General features: G+C 41.1%; 1 protein-coding gene across 6 annotated transcripts in view; it reads right to left on the bottom strand.

Moving 5' to 3' along the window:
• Positions 1–23,622, bottom strand: part of faf1 (Fas (TNFRSF6) associated factor 1) — a 394,938-nt gene that overhangs the window by 291,021 nt on the left and 80,295 nt on the right. For all 6 annotated transcript variants that reach the window (XM_059647930.1, XM_059647931.1, XM_059647929.1 and 3 more), the window contains one exon: positions 21,806–21,909. In XM_059647930.1, the coding sequence (XP_059503913.1) occupies positions 21,806–21,909 (104 nt within the window). The remainder of the gene's footprint in view (positions 1–21,805; positions 21,910–23,622) is intronic.

Below are 23,622 nucleotides of genomic sequence, written 5' to 3' on the forward strand. Positions count from 1 at the left end.
TGAGAAGCAGTTAAGTCAGGTGAATTATCCGGTAAAAATTTGTCAGGGATGTCATGGGATCATGCTGAAAAAATATTAAGACAGGGAAAGGGGACCAGAGAAACTGGTTTTTGTTACTGCCATTCAGAGGGAGGAATCAAATCCAGATGATTTGGATTTTGATGTGCCTCAGAATAAATTGAATCATGAAGAAGCCCTTAAAGAATGGGAAAGGATAATGAGCTCTCTGTTCCAGGAATGGAGAACTGAATTGAAAGGCCTGTTAAAATGCTATAAGGACAGAGAGAGAATTAGAATGGTGAGGACTAATACCATCGCACATGAGGTTTACAGAGGGAATGGTGTTCCAATAAAACAATACCCCTACAGGTTTAATCTTCTCAAAGCATCACAGGCTCAGAAGGATGTGGACGTGATGCTCCAAGAAGATATCACATAGCCGAGTCAAAGCTGTGACCAAATCTGACTCATACCCAACTCCAAGGCTGGAGGACTGTGTGGAAAATGTAGGACAAGATGCTAACATCACAATCTTGGATTGACTTCATGGTTAATCGGCAAGTACCTTTGTCGGAGAGAATGAAATATGTTTCTGCTCTTGAAACGTCAAACAGGCTGTATCAATTTAAAGTCATCCCCTTTCAAATGAAGAATGCACTGGCTACTTTTCAAAGACTTACAACAGTATTGTGGCAGGATTGACTAATTCTGCCATCTATATTGACGACTGAGTGATCTTAAGCCATTCATGAATGATCACAAAGTATTTGGCAGAGCTCTTTGAAAGACTACAGAAAGCAAACTTTTTCAAAAACCTGGCAAAATCAGAATTCATGAAGGCAGAAGTGACATTCTAAGGGCACAACATTGGACACAGATGGATGACGCTGAGAATGATAAAAACAAAGGCCATCAAGGAATTTCCATGATCAACTCAAAGAAAGAAGAGCTACATTTTTGGGACTGAGCAGATTCTACAGGAAATTTGCACCAAACTTAGGGATTGGATAAAGAAGAATACAAAATTTCAGTGGATAGAACAACGCCAGGAGGCTTTTGAGAATTTCAAAGCAGTGTTAACCACTGCTACCACTAAAACATCAGATTTAGCCAAGCCAAATATTGATGCAAGCGGAATAGGGTTTGGAGCAGTGTTGTTGCAGGAGGATGACTGTGGAATTGAAAGGCCAATCGGTTATTTTTCAAAGAAACTCAATATCCACCAGAAAAGATATTCAACCACTTGGTATAGGTCTTATAGCATCTTAATGTCTACACGGCAAACAATACATCAGAGATGGTTGGGTATACGAATCATGATCCTTTGACATTTCTGGAAGGATTAAAGTCAAGAACACCAGATTATTTCATTGGAGTCTTATGTTACAAAGCATTTAGTTTACAAATTGTACATGTTGCAGGTCACAAAAATGTTGTTGTGGATGCTGTGTCGTGGGTTTAAAAGAAAAATGTTTCTCTAAGACAGAAATGGTAGTGTTCAATGTTGTATATGTGAGATGTGTACTCTGGATTAATGAGATATGGATCTAGTAATACCACTGTTTAGGTTTAGAAAAGAAAAAAATGAAACCAGCTTTTCATAATGACAGTGCTTTTTTCTTATGGGGAGGTGTTGCGAAGTTGGGTACAGTATTTGTGGATTGGAGTGCAGGAAGACAGAATTTGGTGTTTGCAAAATATTAATGGTTATAAGATAAAAGGGGTGAAAGCAATGTGGGGTGCCTTTAAAAGATGATGTGCTTATATTAGGTTTGGAGATTTTAAGAAAATGTCAAGGGCAGATTGTGGGTTTGCAGGTGCACAAAGTACCTGAATTGTAACATTTTTATCAATTGGCTGGTTCGTTAACAGTCCAAGCCGCAGTTTTGTTATCAAGACAAGTTTGAATTTGACCAACTAATTTAAACCAAGCGCTTAGATACTAAAAACCAATCAAAATTTAAATTGAATGGTTTTGACAACACAGAACCAACTCTGTTTTAAGAAACTGAAATGTAATTAAGTGTACACAAGATGAGCGCATTTGGAAAGTTGGGAAAGAGCAAACTGCCATCTGCTAAAAGATCAGCTCTCTCAGCACTCAGAGAAAGCATCATCTAAACAAAGCTAACATGGCACTCTTAGCTAATATTCCTGACAAGAGAATTCAATGGAGGTGTTCTTGACAGAAGATCAACAGAGAAGACACAAAATGCCAAAGTAGTGACCTGGTTGTAATTTCGAGAGACGAAGTTCTAATTTTTTTTTATTTGCGTTTATATAGGTGGGATTTGTATTCATTGGAATATTGTTTTATTCATTATTTAGTTGTTGAGGGGGAATTGTTTGGTTTGTTAATAGTTCAGTGAATTTGGTCACGGTCAGAGTTAGAAAAATAAATTGTTACTTGTGTGCGTCAGGGAACTATTGAATTGAACTACTCTTTTATAACAGATTAAGGGTAAGAAGCAGGTGATACCAATTTTCACATTTCATTTAACAGATCATAAGGCAAGGCAAGCCTCTCTTCATGTTTCAATTTTAGTTATCAGAGGGAGGAGTGAACCTCCACTTCATAATATAAGCAACTCCTTTTTTGAAAGCATCCATGGGTTGAGGGCACCACTGCTAGGCCAGCATTTATTGCTTATCCCTAATTGGCCAGATGACAGTTAAGAGTCAGCCACATTTCTGTGGGTCTACAGTTGCATGCAAGCCAGACCAGGTAAGGATGGCAGCTTCGTCCCCTAAAGGATATAAGTGAACCAGATGGGGTTTTCCAACAACTGGCAGCAGTTGAGCAGATAGAGGAAGCCCTAAATGAGTTTTTTGCTTCAGTTTTCACTAAGAAAAGGGACCTTGTTGTGAATGAGAACTTTCAGGAGCAGGAAAACAGGCTTGAACAGATCGAGATTGAGCAAGTTGATGTGCTGGAAATTTTAGCGAACATTAAGATTGTTAAGTCCCCAGGGCGAGACCAGATTTCTCCTAGGTTGCTCCAGGAAACGTGAAAGAAGGTTGCTAAGCCGCTGGTGAAGATCTTTGCTTCCTCACTCTCCGCGGGAGTCGTACCGGAAGACTGGAGGGAGGCAAATGTTGTTCCTCTTTTCAGGAAAGGGAATAGGGAAATCCCTCGAAATTACAGACCAGTCAGTCTTAAGTCTGTGGTCAGCAAGGTTTTGGAAAGAATTCTGAGGGATAGGATTTATGAGTATTTGGAAAAGCATAGCGCGATTAAAGGGAGCCAACGTGGCTTTGAGGGGGGCAGGTCATGCCTGACAAATCTAATTGACTTCTTTGAGGAGTTCACGAGACAGGTTGACAAGGGTCAAGCAGTGGATATGGTGTACACGGACTTCAGGAAGGCATTTGATAAGGTTCCCCACAGCAGACTCATTCATAAAGTCAGGAGGTATGGGATACAGGGTGATTTGGCTGTCTGGATTCAGAATTGGTTGGCTGAGAGGAGGCAGAGAATGGTTGTACATGGTAAGTATTCTGCCTGGAGGTCAGTGTTGAGTGGCATCCCGCAGGGCTCTGTTCTTGGGCCTCTGCTCTTTGCAGTTTTTATAAGTGACTTGGATGAGGAGGTTGAGGGGTGGATTAGTATGTTTGCCGATGACACAAAGGTTGGAGGTGCCGTTGATAGTATCGAGGGCTATTGCAGGCTTCAGCGAGATGTTGACAGTATGCAGAGCTGGGCTGAAAAATGGCAGATCGAGTTCAACCTGGATAAATGCAAAGTGATGCATTTTGGAAGGTTGAACTTAAATGCTGAATATAGGATTAAAGACAGGATTCTCAGCAGTGTGGAGGATCAGCGGGATCTTGGTGTTCAAGAGCAGAGCTCCCTCAAAGATGCCACCCAGGTGGACAAGGTTGTTAAGGAAACATATGGTGTTTTGGCTTTCATTAACAGGAGGATCGAGTTTAAAAGCTGCAAAGTTATGTGGCAGCTCTACAAAACCCTGGTGAGACCACACTTGGAATACTGTGTCCAGTTCTGGTCACCCTATTATAGAAAAAATGTGGAGGCTTTGGAGAGGGTGCAAAGGAGGTTTACCAGGATGCTGCCTGGACTGGAGGGCTTGTCTTACGAGGAGAGGTTGACTGAGCTCGGACTCTTCTCTCTGGAGAGGAGGAAGAGAGGTGACCTGATCGAGGTGTACGAGGTAATGAGGGGCATGGATAGAGTCGGCAGCCAGAGACTTTTCCCCAGGGCAGGATTGACTGCCACGAGCGGTCATCGTTTTAAGGTGTTATCAGGAAGCTATAGAGGAGACGTCAGACAGAGGTTCTTCACCCAGTGCCCAGAGAGTTGAGAGCGCGTGGAATACTTTGCCAGTGGTAGTCATGGAAGCAGAGTCATTAGTGACATTTAAGCAGCTGCTGGACATGCACATGGACAGCAGTGAATTGAGGGGAATGTAGGTTAGGTTATTTTATTTTTGGATTAGGATTATTCCACGGCACATCGTGAGCCGAAGGGCCTGTACTGTGCTGTACTTTTCTATGTTCTACGTTTCATGGTCATTATTGGACTCTAAATTACAGATTTTTTTTATTGAATTCAAATTCCACCATCTGCCATGGCTGTACTCAAATCCGGGTCTCTGGATTAACAGTCTAGCCAATACCACCCCATACGCAGAGCAAGATTCAACTACTTGAGTCTCTTTCCAATTCGCCTCCCAAATTCTACCCTCTGTCCTTACCCACCTCCCGAAGACAACATTTCAAGAAGCAGCTCAATAACACTAATTCCAGGGCAATTAATGATGAAAAATAAATACTGGCCTAGCCAACAATGTTCAGATCCAATGAATAAAAATAAGCCTTTAGTTCTACCAAAACTCTTAATCAGCATCAAAATCCCTCGCTCTTACCCCTATGCTTGCTGAAAGAGTTTGGGCATTTTCCACACATATGACCTACTTCCTGACCCCTTTTCTTTACCCCATACCTCCAATTACAGCATCACCTTCCTCCCTAAATAACAAATTTCCAACTAAGATTTCTATTGATTGATGCATCCTTGCCACTTCGGACCTCTCGCAACAATTCACAAACCAGAACAATAAAATTGGGCGTGCTCATGACAGAGACAGAGGCTGCTATGTTTGTTTATTCTCTTCCCCCTGCAGCCAACTATAGGCTGGGAGAGAAAATAAAACAAATATACAAATCCTGGGGTTGCAGATCTGGTCCCAATATCTGCACAACAATGTCTTTACTGCACAACTGCCAAAACAACCTCTGAGTTCACAATTAAAAATATTGTTCCATGACCAACTCTCGCTTTGGTAATCTGCCATAAACACTATTACATTTTCCCCCAATATTACACAGTCAAAACCACTTTTTCCAGATGCACAACATATTTGCAAGTGTTTTCTTGTAGCTCATGTCAACAGTGGACTTCCCGAAAATAGTAACCTTAGATATTTAATACAGTTACCCTTAACATGAGAACCTTTGCTGGGAGTATCAGAAAATACCGATTCTCCTAAGTACAGCTAAATTTGGAAAGCTTCTGTGATCAGAAATTTTTATCTCCAAGTATCCGATTTTAATCGTGCACACCATCTAGTGGCAAGATAAAGCTATCGTACTGATTAAAGGTCTTCAGCACACTGCCTAGATCTTTCAGTCTCTGAATAGTCAGATTCCGGATTTTTGCTGAAGATATGCAGAACAATCATACGGAAGTTCATAAGTAATGGTGACGTGGGAATTGCCGAGAAAGTTAAAATTTTCAGCGGGCAAATACCTGACAGTTGGAAACCTCTGAGGAAGTCCCTAACTGAGTTAGAGCTGGAGGCAGAGAAGGGTTGTGGCTTCCTAAATCGTAGAATCCCTACAGTGTTGAAAGCAGGTCATTTGACCCATCAAGTCCACAGCGATTTAGGAAGCCACAACCCTTCTCTCCCAAACAGCATCCCACCCAGACCCAACCCTCTACCCTATTCCTGTAACCCTGCATTTCCGATGGCTAACCCCAGCCTGCACATTCCTGGACACTATGGGCAATTCAGCACGGTGAAACCACCTAACCTGCACACCTCTGGACTGTGGGAGGAAATTGGCGGTAACGCACACAGTCATGGGGAGAACGTGCAAACTCCAACACAGACAGTTACCCAAGGCTTGAATCAAACCCGAGACCCTGATGCTGTGAGGCAGCAGTGCTAACCAGTGTGCCACCCACAGTAATATCTCTACTTAGCCTGCAGGCAGAACAGTGACATGCCAGTCACTTGCCAGTTAAACTCACCATTCTGGTCCCATGTTCACATTTCTTTACTAGGCCTTGTGTAGCGTTTCAATAAAGCCAAACACAATCTGAAAGAAGAGCACTTCATTCTCTATTTAGGGAGTTTACAGTCTTCGACACTAAACAGAGTTCAACAACTTCTGGCCAGCAAGTCCATTTAATATCGTTTTTCCACATTAGTGTCTGGATCTCGTATCTCATGATTCCGCTTTCAGTCAGAGCTCATTTCCATTCTGCATTTGGTTCCTACTCTGAATCTATTCCCTGCCTTCTCCACTTTTTCATCTTTACCATTCCCTCCTTTGTACTGACACCTTTATTTTCAATCTTCCAGAACTTTTCCCTGACCTGTCCTTCTGTTCCACTTGTCCCACGTCTCTTCTCAACAGTGTGATAAAAGTCTGCAAACATATAATTATTTAAAAGAGTTTGCATAGCAAAGTAGTGACAGCTGAGTGTTGATTTCTTTTGTGCAAGATATTCTTACCAAAAAAAAAACAGAGTATCCTTCCAGAATAGTGATCAAAACCAGTACTGAACAGACCCCACAGTCCAGGTGAGTGAACCTGGAAGAAGTCAGTTAAGTAAAACCCTAAGAGTTGAGATATGAGGTGTAATTCCTCTGAACTTCAATTTTTGTCGCGCTAATATCAGGAAACAATTTAAACACAGCATTGTTGTATTTTGACATAATTCTAATTATCATATATATTAGGATATCGTGGTTTAGTTTTTAAAATCTGCAGTCTTTTGTGAATGCCTCTGCAATGAACCAACACAGTTATTAACCAAAGAAAACTTCCAAGCTATGTTTCATTCCGAGATCCGAATTATCTAATAGTACCATCAGCTGGGATCACAGCAACAGCACAAAATCCAGGACATTTCTGACGTGCTTCGATTCCAAAGTCATGGAATTCGAAATGTTAACACTGCCCGCCGAATATCCATCAAAGAATCAAACATCGTTGGCGTTTGACTTACTGCTGCTTCTCTCCCAGGAAAAGCTATTTTGAAGAAGCTCTGCTCCTCTCTCCAACAGGATATCTGTTGGCATCCTTCATTATGTTCAATGTCTTCACTTTTGATTTCTCTCCAAGTGTTTGATAAGGTAGTTACCAAAACTCACTTTCACAGGTATCTCCTGAGACAGTGGCTATCTCTAGCTAGAACTCATCCGACATGGATTCCAAATGAAGTTCCATCCTTAACTTTTTAAATTCTACCCAGGATTAGATATCTCTAAAATATACAATGGTCCTTGGACCAAGACCACTCTGTGCTATGTGTAACCTCAAGCATACACACCTCACTCCCATCAGCACCAACCTACCCTACTTTAGAGGTGTCCCGGACTCATTTCATTGTTTATCCCAGCTGCTGTCTGAACAAGAGGCTTCTTCTCTTCCCTTTGAGTGTTGAACTGAAGTTCCAACAACTCTCAGGTACTGATACTCCACCAGGTCCTTCCTCATATCTCCTTTTCAGTGTACCCATCCCTTGCTCTAATCCCATATCTTGTTATGTATTCAAAACACCATCTGACCTGCTATTCCCTGGCAATGAACAATCAATGCTCAACAAAAGATTCAGTTTTATCTTCTTAAGCCACCACCTGAAGTGAGTTTCAGGTATGACACAACGTTCAACTTTTCTTCTACTACCTTCACCAATATTTCAAATTGTTCAGGCAAGAGAAGTTCAGCTGCTTAAAGACCTTTCCAGCAGTCTCCAAAAGACCCCTTCCACCTGGAATCCTCCTTCTAGGCTCTTATCTGCTTTTGCTCTTTTCAATAAGAACAGTTGATGAGATAGTAAAAGTCTATATTTCTTTGGTCCCCTCATCCATTCAGAACAATCACCATCCAAACTTGCTACACTGTTCTAAACCTGACTGTGATGAAGATGCTGACAAGAGAGTGAGGCTGTTATCATCTGGGATTGTGACCTCTGTCAAGCAGAGACAAAGCACCGACTCTCAAACATTTCCCCACCTTCCCTGGATTACTTTTATTGGCGTGACTGACCAAAACATGGCTGGTATATTTGGCAACTACTTTCAAGTCTTTGGAGAAGGCATGTTTAGTTAGTTTGTCTGGCAGCAGTCTGGTGCTTGTCACGATGAATCAGGTATGAAGCCTCAGAGACAATGCACTCGAAACTGTCGATGACAACGGAGTTCATGACATTTGAGACCTTGAACACAATTCTGGTGGAAGGACGGACCTGGATCAGCAGCCAGTACACGCAGGTCAAACAGCTCTGTTTCTTAGTCTTCCCCACTTCTTGGGCAGTTTCTTGGTGACTTCATTAAGCGACCATTTTGAAGCCTTTCAGGACACAGCACTCTTCACCATGGCCACCGGTTCAGGCAGGAGTTCTGACCACAGCAAACTCCTCTTCCTCAGAACATCGGCCATTACTGAACATTAAGCCACTACTTTGAGGTCTGCCAATGATCTCATTTCCTTTGGAGATCTTCTGTCCACATTTTCCACCTTACATCCCACAATGCCACACAGCCTTCTTCTCATTTCTTCTCAAACCCACAAGCATAATCGCATTGGAAGACCCACTGTTTCAGCTTGTTCCTGCCCCACTGAGCTTACTTCTTCCTATCTTGATTATTTTTCTTCATTGAACAGTCCCTTCCCAAATGCATTTACGATTCTTCTGATGCCCTTCTTCAGTACAATAATTTTCAGTTTCCTGGCCCTAACTGCCTCTTCTTCACTCAGTAACACAATTACTCCATGCCTCTATTTCCCAAAAGGATTGTCTGACAGCTCTTTTCACTTCTTCCTAAAGTGGAAGCCGGAACAGTCCTCCAGTCATCACCACCCTCCTCCAGCTGACTGAGCTAACTTTTACCTTGAACAGCTTTTTCTTTAAATGGTCACATTGTCTCCAAATAAAGCATGCAGCTATAGGTACACACGTGAGTCTTGATTTGCTTCACACCTTTCTGGGGAATGTAAAAAATTCCTTGCTTGAATTCTTCTTGGGTTCCTCATATGCTGCTCCCTGTAAAGACTCCATTCAATTCTCCCACTTTTATCATCTTAATCGCTCTGTGCTAGCTTCCCCATGATGCTTTAAACACAAATTATTTTAAACCCAACTGTGAAATAGGTTTGAATTCATGGGACATGGGCGAAAGTACTGGGGAAAGATGGAGCTGTTCTGATAGAACAGGGTCCACCTGAATTATGCTGGGAGTAGAATCCTGGAGAATGGAATAACAAAGGGTGTGGAAAGGGCTTTAATTCAAAAGTGAATGGGGGTTTGGTTGCAAGGAAAACTATTAAAGAAGTTAAACAGGGAGGTAAGGCTCAACAGAGATTAAACTTCCCAGAACAATAGTAAAAGGATAGACAGTATGAAAAGGATCTGAAATCTAACTTCAGTCACAGCAGGTAAGGGGAAATCCCCGAGAAGGGGGGACAGTCAATGCATGACTGGTGGTATTGCACTTAAATGTATGCAACAACGTAAATGAACTTGTAGTGCAGATAAAAGCTGGCAGGTATGATGTGGCTGCAAGAGGATTGGGGGCTGGAAACTAAATATCCAAAGTTATGCATCCTATGGAACTCACTGCCACAGATAGCTGTGGAGGCCAAGTCATTGAGTGTATTTAAGATAAAGATAGGTAGCTTCTTGACTGGTAAGGGGATCAAGGGTGACTGGGAGGCCAGGGAATGGTTTGAGAAAAACCTCAGCCCTGATCGAATGGTCGAGAAGACTCAAATGGGCCAAATGGCCCAATTCTGTTCCTATTTCTATTGTTCTAATTTTGCATGCCACTAGCCTCCACTGCCTTTTCTTTTGCTAACTCCAGCATGATGCCATCAAACACATCTTCCTCACTCAACCACTATAAGCACTCAGTAGAGACCACTCCTTCCTCAACAGTGTTATCCAATCCTCTGTCAACCCTAACGTCAGTCTAACATCCACAAAAGCCAATTTCCATTAAGTGGTAGAAGTTACAACACGTGCCCTTTACATGTTACCTCCTCAATGTTTAAGACTTTAAAAGCCCATTCTAGGTGAAGAAATTTATTTTCAGTTCTTTCAACCAAGTGGATCGAATCTACTGCTTATAAATGCAGTTTCAGATTCACATGGGATGCCAAATGCAAATGTGAAAAGACTGGCTGGAACACCTCCACCCAGTTCATAAACATTATTTCATCTTTCCAGTCACTTCTAATTTCAAACCACCGTCCTGCCCTAGTTGCATGTGTGTCTTAGGCCTGCTGCAGTGTTCCAATGAAGCTCAAAAGAAAACTGGTAGAAGAGCACCTGATTTTCTATTTATACACTAAAGTCTTGTGGATTGAACATTGGGTTCAGCAGCCTCAGACCATAAACTCGTCCTCCATTCTTTGCATCCACCATAATGCCAGAAATGGGGATGCTCGCTGATGACTGCATGAGGTTCAGTAAAATTTGTAACTCGTCAGGTACTGACGTAGTTCATATCCAAATGTAGCAAGACCAGGATGATATTCAGGTTTTTGCTGACAAGTAGCCATAACAGTCAAGCCACACAAGCATGATCATCCCAAGGAGAGAATACAACAATAACCATTTTGTAGATAGTACACACTGGTGCCACCATGTGTCAGTGGTGAAGGGAGTGAATGTTGAAGGTGATGGGTGGGGTACCAATCAAGCAGTCTGCTCTGTCCTTGACAGTGTTGAGTGCCATTGACCGAGAATTAGTTGACACTTATCCCATTGAAGTTGGCTTTCCAGCCAGTCTGCTCTGATTCTAGATTTTTTTTTGCCCTATTCCATAGTCAGCCTCAACTTTGTAGTACAGCAATCACTATACTCTCAATATTCTCCCACAAGCAGCTAATGCACCTCATTCCCAAAACCAGATTGAACAGAGCTCTACCCTCCTCATGGGCTGGATATTTACTGCTGTTTAAAAAAAAACCAGAGCTCTTACCTCTTGTTGCCCATTACATTGTTACCATCCCAGTCAATACTCATAATTGGTGAAGTCCCCCACTATAATTCTTGCCTCTCCCTGTAACATCCTTGAAAACTGTTTTCTTTCCATCTTTCCAAAGAGTTCTTGTTTTTTTCAAATGCACCCAAACGAATAACTGTATCAGTTTTATTCCATCTCTTTAACCAATTTGATAACCTCCAAGACATCCTCTGTCTCCAGCACTGCAAAGCAATGCTCTCTTTAAATAATAAATCCTCCTTTCCTTCTTGTCAAAAAGAATTTGTATCCAGGAAAATTAACATCCAGTCATGACCTTCTTTGTGGCAGGTCTCAGTTCCAGCCAGAACATCATATTTCCACATCTCAATCTTAGCCCATAACCTCACCACTTTTGCTTACGAAGTCCTAAGTTTTCAAAAAATAACTAGTCAAAAATTCAAGAATTATAGCATTTTAACAAGAAACCTATTGCATATGATATAATTATCAAGTTTTTCTTCTTTGTCCCAAGTCATCCCAAGAGATAATCCATTCTGTCATGAAAACAACAATTCTGGCAATCACAGCAGGTCAGACAAGCATTTATGGAGAGAGAATCTGGAAACATTTTGAGTCTGGATGACCTTCAGCATAATGTGATCTGCAGCATTTGTTGTTTCTGGGATAGATTCTAGCATCTGCAGTAATTTGTTCCTACATCCATACTGTTATGTCTCATTCGGATAGCACACTGGAAATCAAGCTGCGCTTTACAAGGAGTCTTCACAAAGTTAGATATTTTGCAAATGTATGCAAAAATTTCTAGTTTACCTGCCTTTTTAGATCAATGTTGCCAGAAAGCAGGGGCTAGGTCTTTTTTTACTTTAGAAGAACGAGTATTTATTACATATAAATAAGCTATAGCTACAGGTAAACAATTGTAAACCATCAGCACGTAATACAGCTAGCTGAAGCTCTAACTGCCTTATAAAACTCCCTCTACATAGGTACTCAGATAGACCAGGAAGCAACATTGTTGTTATGGGTGGAGGAAAAACTCAGATGGCAGTTCAACTGCCCTCATTGAGGTGTGTGGGACCTGTTTTTTTTTAAAAAGTTAGAGAATACCAGAAAGTATATCAAGCCTGTATGAAAATAGAGAGAACTGCAAATGATGTAAATCAGGAACAAGTTGCTGGAAAAGCTCAGCAGGTCTGGCAACATCTGTGAAGGAAAAAAAAGCGTTAATGTTTTGCTTCCAGTGACCCTTTCTCAGGACCCCCAGTTTCATGGAAAAAAAGAGAAATGCAGACCTTGCAATACTAAAGACATGCTACCCAGACCACAAAAGCCTTGTTAATTGCTAACTGATATGGGTGAGCAGGGCAAAACCTAAGCAGACCACAGGATATTCAGGGGCAAAGGTTACAAGATGAGCAAGTGACCACATAAGCGAACGGGCAGCATGTGTTTGAATCCCATGAGTACGTACGTAATAGACAATGATTTGATGTAACCCACATGCCTAGTTAGTTGAATTATGAATTTGATGTAATTAATTTGCAGACTTGATGTGACTGACTGACTGACTAGTGAATTGATTTACAGACTATGTAATTACTGCTTAGTTAATTGATCTAACAGATCTAATCAATCTGAGTAAGTTTGTAGAATTACACAATTATAGTGCAACAAAGTATAAAATAGTGTTGTGCAGCTATTCTGTAGAGCTAGTTCGATTGCCCTGTGTGACCATTTAAGAACTTGTTTCCTTGATGTAATTGATTACTGCTTGAATAAACTACCGTTCCTGCTAAATTCTCAACGCCTTCACAGTCTTCTTGCCTCGGACTGAGGTCACTCTGAAATTGTACTTTCATTGTTTTGCAGGATTCACAGAGCAAGTTTCACAAGTTAAAGTCTCTGACTTTTTAGCTAAAAACAACTGGTGAGGGAAGATAAACTGGCTTTCTTCAGACTTTAGATGCTTTTTACTGCTTGGAAAAGGAAGCACTTTGCTTTCTGGTAATCTGATAGTTGCTGCTTGTTGCCATTTAGATGATAGTGTGATCTGATATTCCAATCTGATAGTTGCCTGGGAGCCAATCACATCATTGTTGGCAGGCACAAATCTTCAGTTGTCAACAATGATCATCTTCTGCAATTTATCCCCTACAGTATTCGAAAATGCGCTCAACCATATCTCTTGCATTCCCCGCACTTCAGCCCTCACAACCCCTCCCCACAACAAAAATAAAGACAGAATCCTCCTTGTCCTCACATATCACCCCACCAACATCCACATCCAACATATCATTCTCTGCCACTTCCACCACGTACAATCCGACCCCACAACCAATGAGATATTTCTCCGTTTACCCCAATCTGCCTTCCGTAGGGGTCACTCTCTCCACGGCTCCTTCATCTGTTCCACGCCACCCACTAATCCCACCACCCCCGGCACTTTTCCCTGCAACCGCAGGAAGCGCTACACCTGCCCCTACACCTCCCCCATCACCTCCACTCAAAGCACAAAATAAACCTTCCACATTAGACAGGGATTCACCTGCACATCTGTCACCTTGGTCTGTTGTATCTGCTGCTCCCAATGTGGCCTCCTTTACATCAGGGAGGCCAAGAGGAGGCTCAGGGACCATTTTGTACAGCATCTGAGCTCTACACGCGACAAACGACAATACCTTCCAGTCACCAACCATTTTAACTCCCTCTCCATCTCCCACTCCCTGAGTGACATGTCCATCTTGGGCCTCCTTTAGTGTCACAATGATAGCACCAGCAAACTGAAGGAGCAGCACCTCATATTCCACCTCAGGAGCCTACAGCCCAATGGCCTAAACAGGGAATTCTCCAGTTTTAAAAATTTCCCCACCCCTGGCCTCATCCCATGTCCCTCTCATCTCTGCCTCCTTGACTTGACAACCTGTCCGTGTTCTCTCCCACCCCAATGACCAATCTCCACCACTCACCTATCACTATCCCAACTACCTTCCTCAGCCCCACCGCTCCTCTCTGCTTTTATTTCCGAGCTCATTTCCTCCTCCCCATTTCTGAAGAAGGGTCCCGACCCAAAACGTCAACTTGCCTGCTCTTCTGATTCGACCTGTCCTGCTGCATTCCTCCAGCTCCACACTGTCTTATCTCAGACCAATCAATTACTTGTTTCTGGCTGAATCTCATTTTATACATACTTCCTGGCTCTCATTCATCCGCAACTAAACTTCTACCACTGGGTGAACAACACATACAATAAGTACTGGAACTTTACATTTAAAAATGCAGCAATGCCCGACACAATCCTTAATAAGTCAGGAGGTATGGTATACAGGGTGATTTGGCTGTCTGGATTCAGAGTTGGCTGGCTGAGAGGAGGCAGAAAATGGTTGTACATGGTAAGTATTCTGCCTGGAGGTCAGTGTTGAGTGGCATCCCGCAGGGCTCTGTTCTTGGGCCTCTGCTCTTTGCAGTTTTTATAAGTGACTTGGATGAGGAGGTTGAGGGGTGGATTAGTATGTTTGCCGATGAAACAAAGGTTGGAGGTGCCGTTGATAGTATCGAGGGCTATTGCAGGCTTCAGCGAGATGTTGACAGTATGCAGAGCTGGGCTGAAAAATGGCAGATCGAGTTCAACCTGGATAAATGCAAAGTGATGCATTTTGGAAGGTTGAACTTAAATGCTGAATATAGGATTAAAGACAGGATTCTCAGCAGTGTGGAGGATCAGCGGGATCTTGGTGTTCAAGAGCAGAGCTCCCTCAAAGATGCCACCCAGGTGGACAAGGTTGTTAAGGAAACATATGGTGTTTTGGCTTTCATTAACAGGAGGATCGAGTTTAAAAGCTGCAAAGTTATGTGGCAGCTCTACAATACCCTGGTGAGACCACACTTGGAATACTGTGTCCAGTTCTGGTCACCCTATTATAGAAAAAATGTGGAGGCTTTGGAGAGGGTGCAAAGGAGGTTTACCAGGATGCTGCCTGGACTGGAGGGCTTGTCTTACGAGGAGAGGTTGACTGAGCTCGGACTCTTCTCTCTGGAGAGGAGGAAGAGAGGTGACCTGATCGAGGTGTACGAGGTAATGAGGGGCATGGATAGAGTCGGCAGCCAGAGACTTTTCCCCAGGGCAGGATTGACTGCCGCGAGCGGTCATCGTTTTAAGGTGTTATCAGGAAGCTATAGAGGAGACGTCAGACAGAGGTTCTTCACCCAGTGCCCAGAGAGTTGAGAGCGCGTGGAATACTTTGCCAGTGGTAGTCATGGAAGCAGAGTCATTAGTGACATTTAAGCAGCTGCTGGACATGCACATGGACAGCAGTGAATTGAGGGGAATGTAGGTTAGGTTATTTTATTTTTGGATTAGGATTATTCCACGGCACATCGTGAGCCGAAGGGCCTGTACTGTGTTGTACTTTTCTATTTTCTATTCAAAACAGTCATTTTCCCATCTCAGTTCACAATCAAAAATAAAAAATGAAAAGATATAGTCTTTAAAAGATCAACATTCTTACTTGAAATATTGCATCATGACCAATCACATGTAACTTTAAAGTGTAAAATCCAACTTAAAAAGGTAGAAGGTCTTTAATATTTTACTTCTCATATAAAAGAGAAATTATGTGTTGTGAGAGATTTTGAAGATCTTATATATTTGTGCATGCTTAAAAACTGGCATAATTCATTCAATCTGGCTAACTTTTTCACATTTTCACCACATTGCAACTTACCGATAATCTCTGCTATTTTGGGAGTTGGTTTAATGTTTGTTGTAAATCCAAGCAAAATTTTGTCACAGAGATAACAAAGGTGTAGAGCTGGATGAACACAGCAAGCCAAACAGCATCAGAGGAGCAGAAAAGCTGACATTTCGGACCCAGATCCATCTTCAGAAAATTTTGTCACAACTCTTCTCATGTGGATTCAGTCAATCCTTCTTGTTCTTCTTTAGAAGCCCACAGTACATTGTTAACATAAGAAGGTGTAGAGCTGGATGAACTCAGCAGGCCAAGCAACATCAGAGGAGCAGGAAGGCTAATGTTTTGGGCCTAGATCCTTCTTGGGTCTAGGCCCGAAATGTCAGCCTTCCTGCTCCTCTGACGCTGCTTAGCCTGCAGTGTTCATCCAGCTCTACACCTTGTTATCTCAGATTCTCCAGCATCTGCAGTTCCTACTATCTCTGAAACATTGTCGACATAACTGTTCAATACAGCCCAAGAACTACTTTGTTCACGGTTTAACTGCAGGTCACCATTCTCTTACATATCTAAGCTTTTTTTCTTGCCCAGTCAAACAGCTGAATCATTCTTCTCTTGAAATATGGAATTAAAATTCTCCTTTACTGCTTTAACAATCACCTTCAGAACACAACAATGATCAGCCAAAGTCATCCTGATAATCTGTTATTGTTATAATAAAGTGTGGGGCTGGATGAACACAGCAGGCCAAGCAAGGTCCTAAGATGCTGCTTGGCCTGCTGTGTTCATCCAGCCCCACACTTCTGTTATCTTGGATTTTCCAGCATCTGCAGTTCCCATTATCTCTGATAATCTGTTAACTGGCTAGAAAAGAACTTTCAACATTTTCTTTCCCCCCCATTTAGAACAAACATTGTTTGAATACTCTTTTGCAACAGCAACAGCTTCTTCATTCTGAAGTTATAAGTCACTTTCCAGAATCAAATCTTGTCCTTGTCGTTCCTCAGCAAGTCACAGACAAACTGTTTCAGTTTAACAATCACTATAACCCTTTGTTTCTCTATTAACCTAGAGTACTGCTGACACGGTCTGCTCTGACACCTGTGCCTTCGAAGTGCTGCCAGCAAATTTAACTTGGACCACTTAAATTCATGTCCAGCTATTTTTAACTCTGTCATCAACCTGATGTTTCACTGCCTTTTTAATCTCGGAAGTCAGAGTTTTGTTTATAAACCTCTCAAGTCAAACCATTGATCTTTACAACAGATTCAGAGATAAACATGGCTTTTTCCAAGTCTATCGAGCTTGATTAAATATCTTTATCTTCAACAACTTCAATGGATTTTGTGGAATGTCTTGAAGTCAAACATGGCCTCCAGCTAGATTTCCTAAAATAAATTCAACATCATTAATTCTGACACCACTCCCACCAAAGAACCACTAAATAAAGCTGCACAACAGAATAGGTAAACAATTCCCAATAACTGGTATTAATATACTTTTAATTAGCAAGTATGTCCAAAATAGAAATAGAATCTTACACTAACATGAGAAAATGAGTCAACCCTAGAATCACAGAACCCCGACAGTGGGAAAGCAGGCCAATCAACCCATTGAGACTACACCAACCCGCCAAATAGCATACCACCCAGACGCACATTCTCTGCCATCACCCGGCATTGCCCATGGCTAATCTGCCTAGCCTGCACTTCTCTGGATGCGATAGGCAATTTAGCATGGCCATTCCAACTAACCTGCACATCTTCAGACTAGGAGGAAACCAGTGCACACGGAGGAAACCCAAGCAGACACAGGGAGAATGTGTAAACTCCAAACAGACAGTTTATCCTGTATCTTTTCTTATTCTTCCAGGGGCTGGGTGTCACCAGCAAGGCCAACATTGTTGCCAATCCTAATTGCCCTTTAACTAATTAGCTTCCAAGGCCATTTCAGAGGTCAGTTAAGAGTCAATTATATTGTTGTGTGATTGGAGTCATGCAACTGGACTAGGTAAAGTCAGCAGATTCATTTCCTTCAAGGACACTGGTGAATCAGATAGGATTTTACAATGACTGGCAATGCTTACATGATTGCCATTAACCTGATTTAATTTTCAATTCTAGATATTAGTTTAAATTTCAACATGATGGGATTCAAACTCATATTTCATCATTATTAGCTCAGGGATCTTGATTATGAGCCCTGTGGCATGAACAGTATACCACAACCTCCCTCCTCTTGAAGGTTAATGGCCATTTTTTTGGTCTCCAACACCCTCGTTTATAAAATTCCCATAGCCTTTTATGTTCCAATAGCCACACACCGTAAATATATTGAAATGAATTAGAGTAGAACTTGCCATTGTCCCAGAGGACATAAGTTACTCTCTCATTTGACAGAGATGACTAGTGGTGAGTTTAACACAGGGATCATCATGGCTCGGGTAAAGAGTGACATGAAGAAGGCATGTGACTTTAAATTAACCCTTCATGTAACCTCAGTTGGCACAGGAATTAAACCTAGACTGTCGGCAGCACCACATCACAACTGTATTGATTTGTCACGGATTTCACTTGCTGGTACAGCATTTTCTTGAAAAAAAGCAGCACCAGGCATGGTTACAAATCCAATTTAGCTTCTAATTCCTATCAATTTGTTTTTGCATATGCTGTCTTACAGCAAAAATAGCATGTTGGTTCCTGAGAACAATGTATATCTCCCACATTGTGTTTTTAATCACTCTGAGAAGCATTTGCCACTTCATTTCAGATTTCCCCCTCATCAAGATTTCTGTTCTGTTCACTATCTCCCCAGTTTTTCTGTTTACAAAGGTTTACTGACAGTTGTGTTTTTGGGTCAGATTGCATCCATCAGCCAAAACAGCAACTTCTCTGATCTCAGAAACCTCACAATTCTAGGTGGAGGAAAGGGATGACTGCTTTTGAAGTTTTTCCATTGAAAGCACCTCTCTGAAATTTCCAAAATCTTGCTCAAGTTGCATAGCCCCATACCTTCAATCAAATTCAACTTCTTGTAAGATAAACAAATTCCAAAAAAGGTCTGATTCCATCTCTCACAGATAGCAATAACTGCAGATGCTGGAGCTGGAGTTAACACAGTATGAAGCTGGAAGAACGTAGCAGATGAGGCAGCAGAGGAGCAGGAAAGTTGACATTTCAGATCAGGACCCATCTTCAGAAAACTTGAACTGAACCGAGAACAGTTTCAAAAATATGAATTGGAAGAAGTTTTTCTGAAGAAGGGTCCCAACCCAAACTGCCAACTTTCCTGCTCCTCTGATGCTGCTTGGCCTGCTGTTTCTTCCAGCTCCATGCTGTATCTCTGATTCTGACTCTTGCTCTGATTTCTAAACTTTTGTTTGCAAGCTTTTGGAATTAACTCAAATGTATTACGCACAGCAGTCTTAATCATGTTATAACTTTGGACTGTTCAACTAGAACAGCTAAATGACCTCCACCACTTGGTTCCCAATTCTCTAGGCCATTGAAACATACAGCAACTTCTTCAAACGATACAGAATATATTTCAACTACTTCTTCAATAAATTTAGCTGCTAAGAAAATATTTCTTACTAAATCAAAATCACAAATTAAAATCTATTGATGCCTATCTCTCAACTACTTCCGATTCACGTTGTCGAAACTGTTCTCAGTTCAGTTTAAATTTTGTGGCTTTGCTCTTTGTTTATCAACAATTTTTTTTTATATTACTGAGATTTGTCAATCCTTTTCTTCTTGTATTCATCTTGAATTTGCAGAATACCAGTAAAGATGAAACTAATATTTATGCTGTTTGAGAAGAGAAAGGTGACTGATTGGTAGAAGCACACTCATTAATAATGACTGATAGTTAACAGCCAAGCCTTGTTTAAATTTTAAAATTGGGCAAGTTACTCTGATTTCTCAGAACAATGCTTTGACCAATGCATCAGAGAATGGCTGTCTCCTATTGTTGAACTGAAACAAGTACCGTGATTAGAATCATCAGTCTGACTTGTGATGTAGTGCACATGTATAGACTACAAACTAAATATTTTAACACACAATGCAATGTCCTTTGAAAGAACATGTGCTTGTGCTGTATCTCTTTCATTATCAGTTCTCACTTTCTGCATACTTTCCTTTTTGAAAAAGGGCATTGTATACACCATTTTCATATATAATGGAACCTTTTCTAAAATCCCCGAGATTTGGAAATTAAAACATGCATCAACTATTGCATGAAACACTTTTTTCAAAACCCTAGGATGAAGTCAGTCAGGGCTTGAGGTCTTGCAGCTCACAGCTACAACAATTTGCCCAATATCACATCCCTGGTGATTGGTAATTTTCTTGCAATTTTTTGGCCTGTCTTCCATTTCCAGATTGATGGCTGGGATGTTACTTGCATCCTCTATCGTGAAGACTGATGTAGAATATCTGTTACCATAGTATTACAAAGCATAATCACTATTACAAACTATTTGCAACGGTCCCGGCCTGGTTGATTCCAAGCATAGTGTCAAAATGCAGCATCAAAACATTATAAAGTTCCAGAGATAACACAGTGTGAAGCTGGATGTACACAGTAGGCCAAGCATCAGAGGAGCAGGAAAGTTTGACGTTTCAGGTCGAGACCCTTCAGAAAAATTATTTTTCTGAAGAAGGGTCTCAACCCGAAACGTCAAACTTTCCTGCTCCTGTGATGCTGCTTAGACTGATGCAGCTTCACACCGTGTTACCTCAGGTTCTCCAGCATCGACAGTTTCTACTATCACTGTAAAGTTCCACTTTAGTTGCCATGACATGGTGCTGTGCAACATCTCAATGAAAATCTCATCCAAACACCACCACTTGCAAGATTTTACTGAAGAGTACGAATTTGTCGGAACATTGTGAAAAACTCTGTATAATTACTTACTTTAAAAATAACTGTACCTCAATTAATAATTGACGGCTGGTCATTTTTTTAAACATTTTCTAATTGATTGTCAGTGTATTCCGAAGATTAAAATTCTTCAAGAGGTCTGCACCAGACTCTCATTCTTCAGGAAACACAGATGCATTTCTTTGGTGCAATGATACAATGGTATAACAATCATTTGTTTCAAGCCAAAATAATTAACAGCTGAATCTGGATGTAACATTAACCAGTACAATCTGAAAATTTTTTAGTCTAACTGCACAATACCCTCTTTTCAGATGCTGTGCATTTCTCAAATGAAGTAATGTGCAATTCTGAGAGTTTTATCTTTGTACTTAGTTTTATCTTCGTATTTCAATTCTACTAATTCATAGATGACGTCAACTTATTTGAAAGATTTACAAGTGCCAATATATATCTGACAAAATATATTGTTCATTTCTGAGACCTGATACACTAATTTTAAAATCACATTAGACAAGGTAATCTTACAGCATAGCTGTAGACCTCCTTTCCATTTAGATTCAATAGGGCTGAATTTCTGCAATGGTTCTCCTGCTCGTCCGCCATAATTTTGCTAGAAGACCTACGGAAACCCTGGAAAAACAGCATAAACAGTCATAATGAAGATTTTCCAGGGTTTCCGTGGCTCTAAAACCCAGCATTCTGACAGACAAATGGGAGATCCCCCTGAAAATACACCTTCAAAAGTTTCTAAATACAAGACCTGCTTTTCTTTCTGATTCTTGGCAGTTACAAAGAATTGAATTTGCTATTATTCACAATATATTATCACATGGATATTTAAAGATGTGTTCTGGCTTGGTTGTTACACTCCCCCTCCAGGCAACCACACAACAACAAAATACAGTCAAGCAAATCAATGCTGAAGAAAAGTTATCAGGCACAGTACTTACACAAAATATGGAAAAAAACATCTTGATAGCTTACCTCGATTGACTTGTGGCTGGCGCATCTGACCCTGGTTGGGCTATGTCAGGTGTGAGGACGTAAAGGCTATTATTCTTAGGCAAGTGAAGAGACCTCAGAATAGTCTGCAGATAGGAAACAAAAGTGATCGAATTAAAAATCAAGTATTCAAAACGGATTAAAATAAGTAAAAAGAGAAGGTAATTTAGAAAGTAACAAAAACCATGCTAACAATCGAGAAGTTAAAATCACTAAACTCTTTCAGACATCAGATCAAAATCTCATGCCACCTGCTCAAATCCAGACTCCAAAGTAAACAATATTAAAATATAGATAAATCACACACCTTACACCACAAAGTAGTTTTTAAAAGGGATGCAGGAGTAGAGGCACTGAGGGTATATCTGTATAAATCACTGAAAAGCAGTTAATAAAGCATGCAAAGTCCTGAGCTTTATTGAGACAGAGTATATAAAATGAAATTATGATACTCCTAAATAAAACACTGGCTTGGCCTCAACGAGAGCATGGTGTTCAAATTTGGCCACTAGCTTCAAAAAGGTAGTGATGACATCAGAGAGGGTTCCAGATAGACTGGAAAAATTTGTATCTCCTCCTTGAAGGATTTCCTCCTTGCACTCACTCTATAGCAAGAGCATCCTTCCTCAGATAAGCAGACCAAAACTGCACACAATATTCTCAGTGTAGTCTCAGCAATGCCCTGTACAACTGCAGCAAAACATCCTTGTTCCCGTACTCAAATCCTCTTGCTAATGGAGGCCAACACAGCGTTGTCCTTCTTTATTTTTCGCTGCACCTGGACGCTTACTTTAGCATCTGGTGCACAAGAATATCCAGATCTTGTTGAACTCCACTCTTTAATTCACAGCCATTCAAATAATAACCTGACTTTCTATTTTTGCTACCAAAGTGGATAAACTCACATTTATCCAGACGAAATTGTGTTCAACATGCCTTTGCCCACTCACTCAGCCTGTCCAAATCACACCGCAACATTTTTGCATCCTCCCCACAGCTCAACCTTCCAACCAGCTTTGTGTCATTTGCAAATTTTAAGATACCATATTCTGTTCCCTCATCTAAATCATTAACGTACACTGTGAATAACTGCTTTCTTTGAACTGATTCCTGCGGTACCTTACTTGTCACTGCCTGCCATTCAGGAAAAGACCCATTTATTCCCATTCTTTGGTTAGCAGATGGGAAACAATTTTTTATCCATCTCAGTACACTACCCCTAATCCCATGAGATTTAATTTACGTGTTAATCTTTTACATGGGACTTTGTAGAAGGCCTTCTGAAAGTCCAATTAGATCATGTCCTTGGTTCCTTGGATCAACTCAACTAGTTACTTTCTTGAAGAAGTAATCTGTCAAGCAGGATTTCCCTTACGTAAATCCATACTATGTCTGATGCTGTCGCTGTTTTCCAACTGCTCTGCTATAAAAATCTTGATAATGAACTCGAGCATCTCCCCCACTGTCAATGTTAGACTCACTGGTCTATAATTCCTTGTTTTCTCTATACCTCCCTTTTTAAATAACAAAGTTACTTTTGCCATCCTCAAGCAGTTGAATATGTGGCCAGAGGGATCACGTAGGAAAGTGAATTTAGATTCTTCAAGCTTTGGGGCAGATTCTGGGAAGGATGGAATCTTGACAAGCTGCATAGCTGCTGTCCAACAAGAACAATATCCTCACGGGGTGTTCACACATACCATGAGGGAGGGTTTAAAATAGAATAGCAGGGGCCGAGGAAACCTGAGGGATGAGACAGAAGTGAAGAAAAGTAAGATGGAAATGAAAGATAGGAAACT

Source organism: Stegostoma tigrinum, chromosome 8, assembly GCF_030684315.1.
Source record: "Stegostoma tigrinum isolate sSteTig4 chromosome 8, sSteTig4.hap1, whole genome shotgun sequence".
Classification (NCBI taxonomy): Eukaryota; Metazoa; Chordata; class Chondrichthyes; order Orectolobiformes; family Stegostomatidae; genus Stegostoma; species Stegostoma tigrinum.